The 18714-nt window shown below is 36.3% G+C and overlaps 1 protein-coding gene across 1 annotated transcript; it reads right to left on the reverse strand.

The window, feature by feature from the left end:
* Window positions 4106–14338, reverse strand: LOC18768909. Its single transcript, XM_007201156.2, has 15 exons — window positions 13786–14338; window positions 12930–13335; window positions 12656–12833; window positions 12430–12569; window positions 11049–11898; window positions 10799–10899; window positions 10052–10196; window positions 9888–9956; window positions 9739–9784; window positions 8564–9003; window positions 7472–7551; window positions 6520–6655; window positions 5557–5731; window positions 4786–4868; window positions 4106–4693 (listed from the first exon to the last, which is right to left on the reverse strand). The coding sequence occupies exons 1-15, from the start codon at window positions 13883–13885 to the stop codon at window positions 4568–4570; spliced, it is 3075 nt and encodes a 1024-aa protein (XP_007201218.1). The 5' UTR covers window positions 13886–14338; the 3' UTR covers window positions 4106–4567.

An 18714-nucleotide genomic window follows, 5' to 3' on the forward strand; every position in this document is an offset into this window, starting at 1 on the left:
CAAATGAAACTAATAAATAAAACTCCCAACAAATCCGGGCGATTTTTGTTTTTGTTTTTTGTTGCTAAAGTTAGGAATGGAGAGGGGGCGAAGCACACATATGCAGGTCTTATAGGGACTTGCATCCTTGACTGCTTAAGAGCACACTAAAGATCTGGACAATTCAGAAGCCTTTTGAATTTATATCAAATTGCCTAATAATTTACGGTGATCAAGTTTAATGAACCTAGGTAAAATCTTACTGTACTTATGTAGAAACATGATCTTAAGTTGAATGGTTTTTATTTTTATCAAAATATCTAAGTTGAACGCTAAGAGAGTCTAAAACACTTTGAGAAAAAATAAAGAGGATAACGTGAACAAATAACTAAGATGGGGCTAAAATGAAATGATGACTACTACTTACACTGAATGGGAAAAAAATGAATAAAATATGTATGTGTTTCATTTGGTAAAATTTTGGCAAGATATAACTGAAAAGTTCAGCTACATTATAATATTTTAATATAATTTATTTAAATATTTAAATATATATTATTATTTTTCAATAATATGTGAAAAATATGTGTATCATTTGAATTTTGTATGTATTTTTCAAAATTTTATAAAAAATATGTATTAAGTGTGAAAAATACGTACATACGTGTTTTTTTTAAACGTGTATTTTACCGACTCTTTAAGATGTGTATGAAACGGAAGTATTATTAAAAAATATGTACATACGTGTATAATACGAGTATTAAACGGAAAAATATTGACTAGGGTTCTGCTTTTGGGAAATCAATTAATATTCATTAATGCACACCAAAGAGCTCAACAATGATAAAACTGAAGTAGAAGCAAGCATGGCACCAAAGAGTTTTTTTTCTCATTGAGAATGCAAATATATAGGTCATGTGAAGAGAGACATAGAGTGGGAGAGTGATCCACAAAGTAGAACAACTATGAAAGCAGTTTTTTCATAAATCAAGAGATAAAGAAATGATAAATGATGACTACTTGAGCTACAAAGCCCCTTATAAATAAAAATCCATTTAAATTTTGATAATATATGCTACAACTCATAAAAAAAATGTGGATTGTCACAAATTAGAGTTTTCTTCGACAAAAAGGTATTATAGAAAGAAGAAACAATAAATCTAGAAAAATAAAACAAAATCTGATGCGTAATATGTATGTTGACATAGACAAAGAATCAAAGGAATAAAATCAATTCTTAATCTTACACAAGGGATTAGTCTAAATATGTATTTAGACAGACTATTATAGTTGTATCTAATTTCTTTAAATACATTATCTAAATTGCAAGTACGAACATTTGTGTATTATAGAAAATTGTACATATTTTTATTTTTAATATTGAACAATCAAACATGAGAATGAGAATAAGTAGTACTTTCATATTATTGTTACGAGTATTTTCAAACACTAGAATGGTAGTCATTTGTTTTCATCTGCTAAAATGAGTTTAGGAACGACATCCTCATAGAATTTGTTATGTTAAACAAGTGCGTACTTGTAAAAGTGGTAAAGTTCATATCTGATATAACAACTCTCATAAATAGCACGTCCACTTTCCATCTTAGAACTATAATCTAGAAGTTCTCTTATGGCAACATTGATACTGTTTGTGTAAATAATCTCACGGGAGAATATTCGCTTCTAGATTCCTCAACCTTCGACATTCCTTCTCTCTCTTCCTCGTTTTCTGTAAAAAAGATTGGAGTAAATAGACTACACTCGGGAGTGTTGGCCAAAGGCCCTCCGATGTCTAAGTTAGTTCGAGTGTTTGTAAGAAAACAATAGCTAAGAGCATTTTTTCGAGCCCTCGATGCATGACGAACGCACACGACGGGCAACCGAGGTTTCACAACCACCGATTGTCGTGGCGTGCGTTGCCGATGACTTGGTATTTATGCCAACCGCGCGGCGAGGCGCACGGGAGACCATCATCCACCCCCCGCAATCCCGAAGGAGTAGATGGGGGGGGGGGGGGGGGGCAACGACGTGTGACGCCCAGGCAGGCGTGCCCAAGGCCTAGTGGCTTCGGGCGCAACTTGCGTTCAAAGACTCGATGGTTCACGGAATTCTGCAATTCACACCAAGTATCGCATTTCGCTACGTTCTCATCGATGCGAGAGCCGAGATATCCGTTGCCGAGAGTCGTTTTGACATATTTGAAGATGACGACGCCGCCCGCGCACACCGTTTCCGGGGCGACGAGGACGCGCTCTCTCGTTCAATTTCCTTGGCGCAATTCGCGCAGATGTTTGTTTGTACACCCGGAAGGGTCGGCCACGCGAGCGCAACCCCCCCCCCCCCCGGAGATAAAAGGGACAAGGAGCTGCAGGGCCCCTCGCCCCACGCTTTGAAACTAGTTCTCGGGTCGTTCTGCTAGGCAGGTTTCGACAATGATCCTTTTGCAGGTTCACTTACGGAAACCTTGTTACGACTTCTCCTTCCTCTAAATGATAAGGTTCAGTGGACTTCTCGCGACGTCGCGGGCAGTGAACCACCCACGTCGCCGCGATCCGAACACTTCACTGGACCATTCAATCGGTAGGAGCGGTGTGTACAAAGGGTAGGGACGTAGTCAACGCGAGCTGATGACTCGCGCTTACTAGGAATTCCTCGTTGAAGACCAACAATTGCAATGATCTATCCCCATCACGATGAAATTTCAAAGATTACCCGTGTGTGGTGGCCGGAGCCGTGTGGAGAAAATATGGAGAGTGGAGAGGGAGAGAGAGCTTCAGGTATTTTTCTCGGGTATTAGGAGTAGGTTTAGATGTACCTTGAATGATGAATGAGGTCATCTATTTATAGGAGCCTCGGGGCTAGGGTTTCGTAGAGAATATGCTGAGTTTATTCTCTACCCAAGTTTGTAGGGATCGAGTCGGACTTGATAATATCTGAATTAATGATATTATCTATTTTTAAGAGGATATCTGAATTATATGATATCATCTTCTCTTTATTAGGATAATATCTGAATTAATGATATTATCTCTTTAAATAAAGATAATATCATACTAATTAAGATATTTATCCCAATTAATTAATTAGCCTGATAAACTGGTTTAATTAATTAATTTAAACGATAATCTTTTTTTCCACGTGGCGTGCTGTGATTGGAGACGAAAATATTTGCTCCCACAGATACAGTTATTGCAATCTACATCAGAAAGATCCCCAGTGCATTGAACTGCACGGTGAACCGTCCTTTTTTCTGATACTTTTAGTTGCCCATGAGCATGCAGCGATCCACGAACAACTTTGTCACATAATTGGGTTAAGACTTGATGCACTTTCTTTTGAATGAGCTTGGCATTATAGAGGGATTTACGATTTTTCAAATAAATCTCATTATCCATGTCAATTTTGCCAAAGAAATTTTTATCTGAGTAACCATCCAAATTATAGCTCCTCGACTTTGAGGGAAATGCTTGCGATTTTTTTGGCTTGCTCATGACACTTATCTAGTCAAGAGTTCTTAGAACATATTAAAATCATTGAAAATTCTTATATAACTACAGTCCTGATCTTTTGGAATACAGGAGTCCAAGATATTGTGATCACATACCGTTGAATATTAATCCCATGGTTCAAAAAAGTTTCTTAAAAGTAGTGCAAGAGTGAGTGAAGCGTTTAATTTACATCTAACGGTGAGTGACTACAAATCTCTTGGACCTCTATAGTCCAAGAGATCGGGACTTTATATAACTATTGGAAAAGGGAAAAAATCATCCATAAAACAATCTTTTTTGTGTGTGATTGTAAGTCTCAAGACGTTTTTTTGTTTACCCCCCTGAAATGTCAGAGCGGGCGTTTTTCGTTTATCTGTAGGGAAATAAATTGAAAGCTCTTGCTCAAATACAAATACCGATCGCTTCAAAAAGAGATTGTGTTAACATGGATAACACTTCAAATTGGTCTAAGCTAACAGAATAACGATCTTTGAAGGGCTCTTCTCATTGTCTTCACAAATTCTTCACAAATTTAGGACTTACGCAACTTGTATCCAATACAAATACAAATGCATTTTTAACCGTTGGATTGACGAGTTTACGTAAATCTCAAGAAATCAGAAGCAAAAACAAACATATTCATCTTTGAAAAATTGAATTGCTTTATAACTAAAACCAAAATAGGCTCATTTCTCACTGTTGCATTACATAATGATGAATGCACCGTTACGGATCATATTTCTTGAGTATGCAACAGTATAAAAACCCCCACAAAAGGGTGTCGACTTCACCACGCAGAAACTATACAAAAAGAAGATGACGCCTGTACACACCCTACATCTACATCTTTGTACAGTTGAAACGCGAGAGACAGCGTAAAACAGGACCATTTCTCACATTCTCAAAAGAATTTTGTAAACTTCAACTTCATGACTTTCTGTTTACCTACATAATGAATACCACAGGCAATGCCGAGAGAATTGGATCATGTGCTCTTGAGTCTTGCCTATCTTGGAACGTACCTTGGTTATTTGGGCTTTGTGATCATTGAGAAGATAAAACAGCAACAATCAAACGGAAGGACGGACATAAGATCTTCGCTAAACAGTTTCATTAACACCCATTGTCTGATGAACATCAAGAACAAGATCTTGCAGCTCAGGAAAAATTGAAACGAGCGACAATTCAAGTATGGCATATGCAAGTTGCTTCACGCAGATAGTAGACTGCAGTTCATAATAATCCACAATCACCATATGCGGTTTGAAACCTAACAAACTGAATTTCAGCAGACAATGCAAGAGGATGAGAGACTAACCTGAGTGAAATAATAAATGTCTCTTGCACAACGTCTGTACTGCTTATGCCCGATTAAGCTGACTAAGGCAGTTGGAGTTCCATCTGTCACAATTGCGGATCAGTTTGTTTCTTTTCATGTAGTAGTCAGAGCAATTAGACAATGACACAAGTAGTTCTAGTCTTCACACTACTCTTAACAATCATGGAATACTTTATAACATATGTATATACACATGAATCAAGCCAGAAAAATGAATGTATGTACGTATATAACAAGAAAGTGGCAGAAGATTCATGAGTTGTCACAGAATTCTGGTGCCGGAAACTTTGTTTCACCTCTCCTGAACAAGAGGCTGTGACGACTGAAAGAGTGTATTTTTCACAAAATATAGTTCTAGACTCACATAACTGTAGAATTAATATTCCAGTTCTTTGGTATCTTTGTCTTCATAAGATTGTAAGTTTCACATGAAAAGTGATTTAGCCATTTTTCCTACATTAAAATAGTCGAACTCTCAGAATTCAACCCATTATCAGAGGCCCTTGCTACAATCCTAGGTATTAAATATAAGCACTTATCAGAAACCCAAAAGAAATAAATAATTATAGTCCAAGAAAATTTGGAGAAACAACAGAGAAGAGTACTTGAACCTAAAAAGTGCAATCATAACTTCTGGAAAACAGATTTCACCGGTTAATGAAAAACAAGGCAGCAGAACCATTACTATGAAGACTAATAGAGCCACCAAAATTATCTACGACCAAAAAACAGATAATATTAATCACTCACCAAAGAGCATTTTTTTGATATCACTAGCTCTACGAGCAGCCTCAAGCTGCTGCTCAAAAGACCCCGGTTTATCAGCCTTACTGCCACCCAATTGACTTATATTTTGAAAAGGGTTTTCATTACCGTCTTGAGCATTTCCGAGTCTAAGGAAGAATGTGCCATTGGGCCACAGAACCTAAAAGAAATACATATGATTAGAAAGCAAAAATATTTGCATATGACAACTGCGAGAACAATTTTACCTTAGAAAGAAATTTTGGAAGCACATACCAAATTTATTATGATGATTAAGAATTGGGAGTTGAGACAATCAAAATTCAACAAACAGGAATACATGAAGTCGCTCCCTTCAAATGTAACCAAAACTTTTACCAGCTTCAAGAGAAGCAGTTCAAAAGAAAAAATATAACAATAATAGAACCTCTATATGATTTTGTGCAGACAATAAATTAAAGACAAAAAAGAACTTGCAACAGGAGTTCTGTTTTTCACTGCTCAACACAAACATTTATGAGGTGGATACAAGGTTTTGTGGTTGAACCCTTGAGCAAGGTCGTTTTGCATGACATCTTAATGTAGATATATTTTCTTCTACGTTCTTAACTTAAGCTTGAGTCAGGCCAACATTGCAATTGCAATATGTATATAACCAGTAGAATATTTTGAGGGCAAAAGTATGCACAATGACTAAGCCTGCAGAGGTTGGACTGACTTACCCAATAGACCTAATCCCTTTCCATTTCAGAAATCTACCGAGGAAAGTGCAGGCAAAGGTGACTCCATTTACATAATTTATGTGGTGGACTAATATGCACAAATATTTATTCATATAACTATTCTTCTGCAGTATTCATCTAAGCTTGGACTGAATTCTTCTAATTGCATTTACGGCTTACATCACTAAGTTGGTATAAAATACTATTTCAGTAAAATGAAGATGTTTATAATTGGTTCAGTACTTACATCTTTAAGCCACCGAATTCCCGAAGCAATAGTATCCTCCCTCCGAAGCCAATGAATCTGCGTCAAGAGCCAGTCATCAATAGCATCCTCCATCATTAACTGTAATATTTGTTTTGATATCCAAAAGACCTGTCTTCTGCATGAACAAAAATAAGCACGTGTGAAAGACCAATCATTTACTGTAATTACACACGTTACAGCACTAGTGCATGACATCATGCTTTATACAATTCGACCAGTACGTGGGACATGGTCTGCAGACTAAAAGGAATTAAGAAAAGACGTCTTATAAGCCATAGACAGTTGCTCATACAAAAAGGGGAGAACAAAATGACAACAATTCTGAAACTCGTAAGTTATTGACCACATAAAATAGAAAGAAAAAAGAAATATTTATCACTAAAATTAAAGCAGAACCATGGGGGAACAAATTCAAATCAATTGTGGAAAAAAGGAAGAGATGAGCAACCGAAAGAAAGAAAAGCACAACAAAGAGAAATGGCACAGAGAATAACCAATCTATAAAACTTTGCCATGATGGCATATGATGTTTCCTTTCAACGTTTTCAAGAAAACAGGGTGGAGGAAAGAGTTTTTTACTTTTTGAATGGTGGACTGCTTGCCCACTTCTGGACAACGCTGTTGTACTTTGCCTACTTTATTAAATGAAAACAAAACTGGATACTGGTTTATCATGTGTGGTCCAAATGCTTTTATCCAAGATCAACTTATTAGAGCTGAAGACATACCTCAGGTACACTCAGGCAAATAAAAAGATGACAAATTAAAGATCTGGTCTCTAATATACACCAACATAATGACTACAGATTACATCATCATACATCATCAGGACACACAACCATAATTTCCTTGAACTATTAAAAAGAAACCAGGATTTCCTAGCAATCACTATAAACAAAAATACATCTAAGTTAAGGCATGAACAGCTCACCTCAGCCAGCCCCTTCTCTTAAGCTGAAATACCTTGTCCACTAGATTCAACAAAGGTACGCTAACATTGGGTGGAGTCCACTGAAAGAAACCAAGTTGTAAACATCCATATTAGACACAACCAACATGTCCTACGAAGCACTGTGGTATTTATTTAAAAATGCTGATTGGAATGGTGATCTTCAGATAAACCTATGAAAGAACCAAGTTCACTGAAAAATCTAAAACTTATACATGCAATTCACAATTACTTTAATGGCAACCTTTCACAAGTCAGGTTACTATTTTCTTATAATTTACACGTCTATATAAACCTCCTGAATCACATTTCTAAGTTCAGCAATCTATTGTTTCAATGGGCACCACCTCCTTCGTTTCTAGTGTTGAGTATGCTTTAACATATATCAAGGTTGGAAACTTTCAGAATCTCTTGGTGATCGAGATTTTTACTCTGGTCCAGCAGTGAAAAACTGGAATGGCATCTTGTATACAAAATTTGAAAAACTGGTAGTAAATTTTAAATTGAAAATAAAATGGCATCTTGTATACAAAATCCAAGACCTATAGTTTATAACCATAGATAGAGATTGCATTACGCTGGAAACAGGAGGATCCAAAGTGGTCATAGAGAATATCATCACGCTACACTGGCAGAAAATTAAGAAAGTAAAAAATGGATAACAGTATTAACCTATTAAGTAATTGATGGTCATATGAAATACCTAAAACTATAGTTTAGTTGTGTGAAGAAAAGGGAACATGCCGCGAAAGAGACTTCAGGTAATGATGGAAATAGGCGAGTACTCGGAAATGGGATACCACATAAGATATTGGTGAAAATGGTAAAAAAGGTCCAACATGAACTACTCCTCTCACGTCTTACCCAAGCCTTTTTCCTAAGAAATTGAGTCAACTACAGAAGTCCTTTTCTCAAAATACTTCAAGGTGGTTAACATGAATTCTTTTCTACCAGTCAGCCCTATCAAACACTAGTTAGCAGTCTAGTGGCTCACATGCCAAAAATCAACATGAATTTGTTTACCATAATCAACTAATTTAGGATACTAAGTATCATGACAGTGAACAATAATACCTCAGGTGGCATTCCAACTGGATCCTCCAAATTTCTGGAGGTTGCTGTAAAATTTGCTGCAGGAAAGCCACCCTCCCCAGCTAAATCATCTTTCTTCTCCGAACCTAAGCTCCTTGTATGTATAACCCTACGTGGATAACCCTTGGAGTTCAATTCATTATCTGAATGCCACCCATTTTCTTGTGCACCAGATCCTGCTTCCTCAGGGTCACAACTTTTATCTTTATCACCATCCTCATTATCAGAAAAGCTATTTGTTGTTTCCACTGTATTTTGCCTAATAGCACGTACGCCTGTCTCATCTGCATTTGTGGACAAGTTCCATGCAGAAATTGAAGATGAGGCCTCAGATGTGGGAGAACCAACAACTTTACGCATTAAGCCATCTGAAACCCCTTTGAACTGGCGTACAATATCATCCACAGCATCATCCACATTGACTGCTTCAATCAAATAAAAAGAATGACCATGAAAACCTTGACTAACCGAATCTCGAAAAGCAATAAGCAAATATGAGAAATTGCCACAACATTAAAGGAAGCAGCCAGATCAAGATAAAACTAAAAATGAAGATACTAGGATTTAAGACCAAGGGCAATTATGGAGAAGAAGAAAAAAAAAAAGGTTCTTTAACATATATGGCTTTCTGAGAATTACTTTGGCGATGGATAATTACATTTTAGTTATTAACTGTATTCTGTATAAAGTAAATAAAAGAGAAAAGCCCATGCTCACTAAAGATAATACTAAGAGGCAAGAACAATTGCCTTTTAGTGACTATACTAAAATGAAAGGTTTCGTGGTCCATAATTTATGAATCAAAAACTGTTCTGAGCCCCTGAAAAGTATTTGCTGCAGGCAGCAGAACAACTCCTTTTGAGAAAGACGAATACTTCTAAATTAATTTTTTATAAGGAAAGAAACTATTCTAAAAGATTTTCAAGGGGGTGCTAATCTGTAAAATATTGAAAAATCTAAAGGACCAAAAAATTACGGGGGATAAAATAGATAAAGGACCCCTTAATCTGGTCAAACAAGGCTCTGAAGACATATCCTTCAGTTCCATTACATCACTTGTGTTCTTCAAACATGGACACTAATTTCTGAATGTAAACATGGACAACCAAAAATATGAACAGAAAATATGCGAAAAACCACTGAGAATAACCACATACCTGCAAGAGTTCTCATCACTGAGGGAGATTTTCCAAAAGCGTAATTCTAAAACCCAAAAAAAAAAAACAAAAATACTGTTTAGAAAAAAAGAGTGAGAGAGAGACATATATATCTAAGATTCTAATACTAAGGTCAAGACAATGAATACCTTTGAGGAACCACTTAAAAAATCCCACACTTCATGCTGTTCAGCAACGTTAGCTATTGACAAGAGATCCTGGGAAAATACAGAATGAGTAAAACAACAAGGAGAGAAGAAAGTAGAGAATGAGGAGGGGGGGATAGAAATACATTGAAGAACCTGCATCATACCTGCAGATATTTGTCCAGCTGAATACATCGCTGATGAACGAAAGCGTCCTCTGTGCTTGACGAAAATATTCTTTTGGGTGGCAAATGTAAAGTGTAATTTGGAATTTCTTTAAGATGGCGATGTAATCGCTCAAAATTCCTATATCTGCAGGTAGAACAAAAATTCATATATGGACCAGGTAATGCTGAAATAGACTTCAAGAACTTTCTGAACATATGTAAGAACAAACACACACACACACACATATATATATTCACACACATATTTTCTCTGATGAGCACGTCTTCATTTTAAGAAAAACAAGGTCCACATAGTGGGACCACCCAGCAAGAATAACTTAACAAAATCTGAATCTGTTTAGTCATCTAATTTTCGTCAAGTATTTCTGGTAAACATAGAAATTATCATGATGACGATAATCAAAGGGCTAAATGATTTCCATTTAGCTCAATTTTTGCAATGATGATTGTTGAATGGAAACCTAAAAAGTGGATGGTTTGGATCATGGGATTACACTTCAAGGTGGGCCCCAACAAAGTAGTTCTTACTTTTTCTTTAAATTAGGACATCCGCATCAGAGGTGGATTCTGTATATGTCGTATGTGTCTGTAATTTTATTTTTTATTATTTTTAAGAGAGAGAGAGAGAGAGTGTGTGTGTGTGTGGGCATGTGCATGTGCAATAAAATGAAAATTGAAAAAAAGAAAGGAGTAATCTTGGTGTGATGATATAGATGAGAATGAAACCTTCTTTTCACAAACCAAGTTCTGTTTTCTGAATCTGTAACAGCAATTGAATAAACTGCAAAAGATTTTGACCCAAGTTTCTCAAAGTATGCGCCCATAACCTGTATAGACATATTGGACAAAGAGTCAAGAAGCTGAAATTGTTTACATCTTCAATACTTACGATATCTGCTAGACCATTGCCAAAATTTATATCTTCAAAATTTATGATATCTACTAGACCATCAAATTTCACAGAAAAAATGCTTACCCGGCATCTGAGCTTGGGAACTTGTTGTCCCACACAATGGGCTACCATATCTGAGGCACTCTTACCAATATGCTCTTCTCTGCGCCTCCCAAACTCAGGGCTATAGAACTCTGATATGATAGACCCTCCACCTTCTGTGAATGCCCTTTTTGTGTCTGGTTGGATTTTTAGAGCAGAAGTGCTATTTGATCTTTTAAGCCTACTTTTATTTCCATCAGCAGCAAGGCTTCCAATGTCCTCCAATTCATCAACAAGATTCCCACCCTCAGCATATGATTTTTTGCTGGGATCCAAAGAGAACTGCATCTCTTTTTTGGTCCCATCACTCAACTGAGAATCTAAGCTTGTCTCACGTGTTAGCTTCACAATAGATTTATCCTCTATTCCTGTAGAAATTTCATGCCTGTCAGCTACCATTTCGTTCCCCAGCTTTCTAGCAGGTACAGCACTATCTACTCCAGAACTCACAGGTGTATGTTCCTGAGTTGCTTTTATCTTTTTCTTGTGCTCTTTTCTTTTGTAATTTCTCCCTTTCGTCCACATGTTTTCAAGATTTTCAGGAGCAAGAACTTCAGTCCTTCTCTGTGTCGCAGCCTCCAAAATTCTTGCCCAATCAGCAGGCCGTGGCTGCAAAGGATCTTCCTGGAATGGGTTATAATCTGAGGATTTTTCTCTCTGATTGTCAACTTTAGACAATATCATATCAGTTCTTTGATTAAAGGTTGCATATTTGTTCAATGGAGAACCATGATCAGGTACACCCCCTGCAGTTGACTGGTCACCCGCTACCACTTTAGTGATTTCATCTTTAATGGCTAGCAAAATGTATTCAATCAATTCGTTGATATACCTGAATAAAGGAAAATTGTAAGTTAAAATGGCTAAATTTGTGTAAGCGATAGGAAAGGCATGTAAAAATATGTACCATTTATGTTATTAAATTGGAGGCACATATCATTATTATGCTGTTACAACAGCCCACTTATATGATCAGATGCTCCTAAGCTCTAAATCATGGCTTAAATAGATCATGATAAAATAACAATAATAATAATAATCCAATACAAGATTTCAACCACAGTTCTGTAATATATGTTTAAAAATCTGGAAAACAAAATAAATAAAGGTTTAGCCCAGGTCATCAGGTGCTTTCTATAGAATATAGATAGTAAATGACAGTTTGATGCTTCTGAACAGTTTTACATGACAATGCCTTTCAGGAGAATTTAGCACCCTCAAGACAGAAAAAAACTAAACTAAACGGTAATACCTTTTAGGAGAATTTAACACCCTATAGACAGCAAAAAAACATAAACTAAACTAAAAACTGAAAAACAAAAATAAATAAGGTAATATCAAATTAAACTATTCAATAACATACCCAGGGCTTGCGAAATTCAGAACAGGTTGGATTACCAAGCTTGTAAGAAGTTCTCTGGCAATAGATCGCACCACTGGACATTGAGCTTCTCGCGGCCTTAAAACCACAGCTAACACTCCACCCATCAGCCGCTGAAGAACCTATGGAAGATAAAGAGCATCAACCTAAATCCAAGAGAAAAAATCTAAAAACAAAACTTATTTCTGTAAGAACACTCCACTCACACCTTGTACTCACTCTCAGGTGATATCAATGCAGGATGGAGCTCCTTCGAAGCCATGAGATGATGTTTTAACCTATCATCTCTCTCCTCTGAAGACAAAGTTTTCATAACATCAACACCTATAGCAGCTTGGTTTTTTCTGAAAAGCTCCATATGATCCCCTATTAAATCAATTATATCCCTGAAACATACGAAAGCCATTAATTATGTTTCTTTAACGATAAAAGTGTTTTAACAACTTGCAAATGATTCACTTCCACGAGAAACAGAAGGATACCTTGTCAGCAAGTCAACAAGGTTTATCTCTTTAACTCTTCCTGATACTTCACCAAGAGCATCCATGATTATCACTCGTATTTGCTCTGGAGCCTCCTTGTCTGGTGTTATATCTGAATACCATAAATCAATTACGAAATCCTTTAAAATTTTGTCAATGAAATCACTCATCGCATCCTCTACGATTGGAGAACCAATTTTCCTCTTCCACCTTGGTGGTGGAGGCCCGGTAGAAAGGCGTGGATCATTGACTGACAACTGTTTCTTCTCCAAATGAGACAAATATGACTGCGGTCGAACAGGTCTTTGAACCTTCCAATGGAATTCCACATTATTTAATAGAAAACGTAATGCGGAAACCAACAAAATTGATATTGGTATATTCATCCACATTGATTTACTCGAATCTGTGAGGAATGACAAAGAATTGGAGTCAGGAAAAAAACTCTTTTAAGAGTGAAAAAGACCACATTTTCAAGAGAACCAACCAATTTTCAGAACACAGACTACCATAATTCTAACCTGCACTTGTTTACAGATATTTTAGAAACTTGAAACTATGTCATGGCTTTAGCTGAGTATAATATGCATATGATGAAGAAATCACAGATAATAAGTAAAATCCAACATTGTATTTTCACTTGATTATTTTCGACCAGTTTCTCGGAAGCTAAACACAGAGTTATGAGTTAGCTACTGATTCTTAATTCTTGGAATAAAAAGCAACTTAGATACAATCAGAAATCGTCAACACCCCCAAGAAAAGTAATAATTTCATGAACTACAGCAAATTTGTAACAAAACAGAAACAAAGAAAGAACAAAAAAATCCAATTTGCATCAGATTGGAGCACTTACGGGACAGGAAGTAGGTAACGCAGAAGACAAACAAGGCCCACCAAACCACTCGGAGCTTAATCTCCTCGATCAGATCTTGTATGGTCTGCATGGGCTTCATCTTGTTCCCCGAAACCCTAGAATCCCACTCCAATTCGCTAAAAGCAAAACGAACTCCAACCCAATAAAATTCCGCAATCCGAGTCAAATCCTTGAAAGTTGGAAACTTCAAAGCTTCAACACCAAGCAAGATCAACCGTGGACCCTTCCCTTGCCAAAGGGTTCTGTCTGGTTCCCGAGCTCGCAGAAATTGCTTCACGGAGTAACAGAGAAGAAGAAGAAGAAGAAGAAGAAGAAGACGAAGACTAATCTGGAATTCGTTTGGGTCTTTGATTTTGTTTCACCTTCTCTTTCTTTTATTACTTGATTAATTTCTTCTTCTTTTTTCTCTATTTATTTTCTTTTTTTACAAAATATGTATTATACTGTGAGCTGTTGTGTACGGAGGAAACGGAAGAAGATTCAGATACAGGAGAGAGAGAGCGGTAGTTCGTTAACGGTTAACCCGGTTAAGCGTATCCTTGTAAAGTCTGGGTGTCCGACCGGTCGGACCGGTTGGACCGGTTTGGCTTCGCTGTGCTCTCTCCACGCTATTGCCATAATACAAAACATTGATGAGAAGGTGGATTAAATCAAGTGTGGGGCCCTTTCGTGCATTTTGATGTGGGTTTAAGCAATAATTATTTTCCAAATTGTTTTGTTTTGTTTAATGAAATTGGCCACGTGGGAACAGTTTTAAATTAAATTACAGTTTTGTTGATGACCACTAAAGAAAAAAAGTATGTTTGGAGCTTGCCATAAATTGTTTGGAGCTTAACATCTTGGTATGTTTATGTTAGTTAATAAATAATGCTCACATGGGTTTTGATTCTATCTACGCTTTGAGGCCATCTCTAACTCAAGGATTTAAACTCAAAATATTGTCCAAATTCTCTCCCAACCCAAGAAAATGAAGAACCCAAAATTTGAGAAAACCCAAATTTGGACCCAAATATGGGTCCAAGTATTGCCTGGACCCAACACTATTCAATGGAGCCCACTACACCTAAAACAGCCTCATGTGCACAGAATCTGACTTGGGCCTCATCTGACCTATTGTGCTGTTCAAGTTTGTCTGCTTGTCTCGCCACTTATCAAGCTGTTATTGCTGTTTGGTTTTTTTTATATTTTTTTATTATTTATATTCTAAATGTAACGTAAATCAATGATTTAGATTAAATCTAAACTATTTTAATGGTAAAAAAAAAAGATCCAACGGCTGAAACTTAAATTCAATGGTCAAAATAATATTTTAAATTAATCTAGGTCAATATATTTGTGGAATTTCAATTTTTTTAGGTCAAATTGTTCAAAAAATTTAATTATGAAGTTATTTAAAAAGATTGAATGAAGAAAAGTTATCCATAAAAAAAAAAATTAGACTTAAACCATTCTTAAACAATTTAATAAAGTTGTGGACTTAAAATTTGAGTCTGGAGGGTTGGGAGAAAAAACGATTGAGTCCGGGCAAAACCCAAATAGTTACTTTTTGGAGGGGGAAAATTTGGGTTTAGTCCCTCATGGGTTCAAGAAGGCCTGAACTAGGTAAAATTGAAATTGGATCGGTTGGGCCGGGCCTAGTCCAAGACACACGTTGTCCAAGTCTTACATTACATGGCTCTGGTCCATTATTATACTAAATTTTAATTTTCAAAGGTATGGTGAGCTCTACATGGGTCCTAAAATAGTGTTATAACTTCATAAAACCTATATCATGTGGGAAAGTTGGAAACTCTTGTTTTTCCTTATAAATTTTTTCTAAGTTTAGTTGCAAGCATTGAGACTTCATGTATATACTTATCAGTAGTGTTTGTACATCTGAGCAAGCAACTAGAAACAACTCTAAGAAGTACAAAGAATCCCACCTTGAAATATTACAAGATGTGGAGACTCCCTTTTACCTATAAAATAAGACCACTCTCCACTTAGGAAGGGATTCTTAATAGCATCTCCAATAGACTCTCTATCCTCTCATTCGTAGTTACTTTGGCTAAAAAGAAGGAAAATCCTCAACAGACTCCCTACTTGGCTCTTTAATTTGGAGAACCAACTTTTGGCTCTTTACATGTAGAGAGGAGAAGAGAAAATTTGGCTAGGAGGAGAGAGAAAAAGGGAGAGAGAGATAGAGACATTTGGGAGGTTGGGTTTCTATTTTTTTTTAAAATATATTTGATTTGCAAGAGAAAGAAGGAGAAAGAGAAAGAGAAAATAATAATAAAATATTTCAGATTAGCCAAAATAGAGAGCATTGCTGGAGGAAATACCTTTTAAATGGTTTGCTATAATAGCTTTCTAGCTATTTAAACTAAAATTTGGCTAAAATTTGGAGACTCTCCTGGAGATGCTCTAAATTGGGTTTGATCTTTAGTCATGGGCTTATTCCTTTTTCCCTTTATATTTGGGGCCAACCCCTTGTACAAATATAAATACACATTATTATAAGAATGAGAATATACTTCTCCGTGGATGTAGCTCATTCATTAAGGATGAACCATGTATATCTTGTCTTCTGTATATTTATCGCTTGTCCAAATTTTCACACACATGTTGAAGGTCCTCACTTTCACCCATCATCCATCACAACTCATCTCTAAGTTAGACTCAATCTTGGGATCCATTTTTTAGCATCAACAAGTAGTAATCTCACTGCAACACAATTGCTCTTGTGTTATAATTAGAATTAAGCATATATGGAATTAGTCAATTTGGCTAGAGCGGATATGCTCCCCACTCAGCACCTGAATTCGAATTCCCCTCGCCTAAAAAAAAAAAAAAAAAATTAGAATTCCCATATGATTATTATATTGTATATGCTATTTTGACTAAGTGCCATTTTGACTAAGTGCCAAAATCCATAATGTAGCATAGAAATGCTACTTTGACACTATACCGTATAAGTAGTTCCTAGAGGTGGAGCCAAAGAAAAATATGCCATGGGAAACACCTCATTGGCAAAAACATTGACATAGGGGGTGTGGTTATGTGTGGGCATGTCGATTTGAATTTGAAAGAATTAGACACTTATGCTTATAAGTGTGTTTTTTATAAGCGTTTTTATTAGAGAATATCAAAGTTTGTATGAAAAATTCACATGTTTCTTGGAAAAGCATGTTGGAAAAATACAGGTTTAAATACTATAACTAATACATTTTCTTCAAACAAAACAAGAGATTTTATGAAATTGATACATGGGTTTTAAAAGAACCTTAATTGAGTCAAGGTAAATGTTGGACTATAACCTTAAGAAGAATTATGTCCCACACAGGTGCTTATATGGTTATTGGCACTCGCCTCCCAAAATACAACTACACTTCTCCTTGCGAAACAAGAACTACAATTACAAGAAACCTTGAACCAATAATGTAGGGAATCTGTCACATAATATAATGAGTGACTATTCTAAGACTCTATATACAAGTGGATATGCAGAGACTGAGATTGAATTAGTTGATTGCAAGAGGGACTCTATAGATGCTAAAGAGCCCCTTTTCCAAAAGGGTGTGTCCCAAATTGAGAAGCCAACCAATGAATTTATTGAATAAATAGGTGCATTAATATATTTTCAAAAGATCAATGTAAAATAGACTCTTTATTAATGTCCATTAAAATAAGAAAATTAATATTAAATTTGTAAGAAAGCACCTGGAAGTTATTCCTTCATAAATTGTTTTTGTGACTTAGAGCCAGTTTGGCATTGCTGTGCTGTGAAAATAATCGCTGTCAAATTTGCTGTGAGAGAAGTTTGGCGTTTGGTAAACTTTTTGTTTTAAGTGTTGTTGGTATTATTCTCATATAATTAGAAAATAATTGCCGCATAATTATTAAACCCAACCCCTCTTCAAAACTAATTTTTGCATAATTAGAAAATGAAAGCACCTCTTTAGCTGCTTTCCCTTATAGCTTTCTCTCATAGCAATTTTTAATAATAAGTGATTTTCTCATAGTTTACCAAACTGGCTGGGCTTCCCAAAATTTTAAAAAAAATCACTTATCACCCCAAATAAGCAATGTCAAACGGGCACTTAGAAGAGCTTATAAATGTTTCTATCATGCATTATTATAAGCGTTTTTGGTTTTTAGAAAACATTTTAAGCCATTTCATAAGCAGTCCCAACCAAGCTCTTAGAAAAGAAGTAGGAATTGTCATGGTCCCATGAGCCCTATATGCCAGGGGCGGATCCGCTGTCCCCAAATTAGTGGCCCCTCAGTGTCTCTTCTCTAATTTGCTGACACGTGTCAACTAACATAACAGAGAGTTAACTCTGTTAACTTTTTTATTTGACAAATTTAAAAATTTTAAAAATTAAAAACTGCCCAAATAACCCAGCAGCCAGAGAGCGTCATTTTCCTTGCAAAACCCAGCGAACGTCGTCTTCCTTGCAAAACCCAGAGAATGTCGTCCTCCTTGCTATACTATATTAAATATAAATAATTGTGGGGGTCTTTTTCTTCCAGCAGCTGTAAATGGGCTGGGCTGCCAGAAAAGGGAAATTACTGAAATTGCCCCCTGTGCTTGAATTCGAAAATCAAGCCCCAAGAGCACTTCGAAAGGGCAGCAAAACCTTAGGAAGTGTTCTGGTTACCTTCACCAATGAAAATGAGGGCTGCTTACAGGTGTTTTGTGCTTGCGTTCAGATAAGATTTTGGCTTAGCATGAAGAGCTTGTGGTATGGGAGCAGGTCAGCATGAGTTGAGCACCAAATGGGAAAATAACGCTTCTTATGAGAAGTGCGAGTGTTTAAACTGAGGGAAACCAGATTTGCATGGTGATCTTGGCTGGAAGGAGGTAAAAGATGACATCGCTTCTTCCGGCAGCTTGACAGATTCTGAAAATAATCTGTCAAGCAAAGC

This window comes from Prunus persica, chromosome G8 (genome assembly GCF_000346465.2).
Source record: "Prunus persica cultivar Lovell chromosome G8, Prunus_persica_NCBIv2, whole genome shotgun sequence".
NCBI lineage: Eukaryota > Viridiplantae > Streptophyta > Magnoliopsida > Rosales > Rosaceae > Prunus > Prunus persica.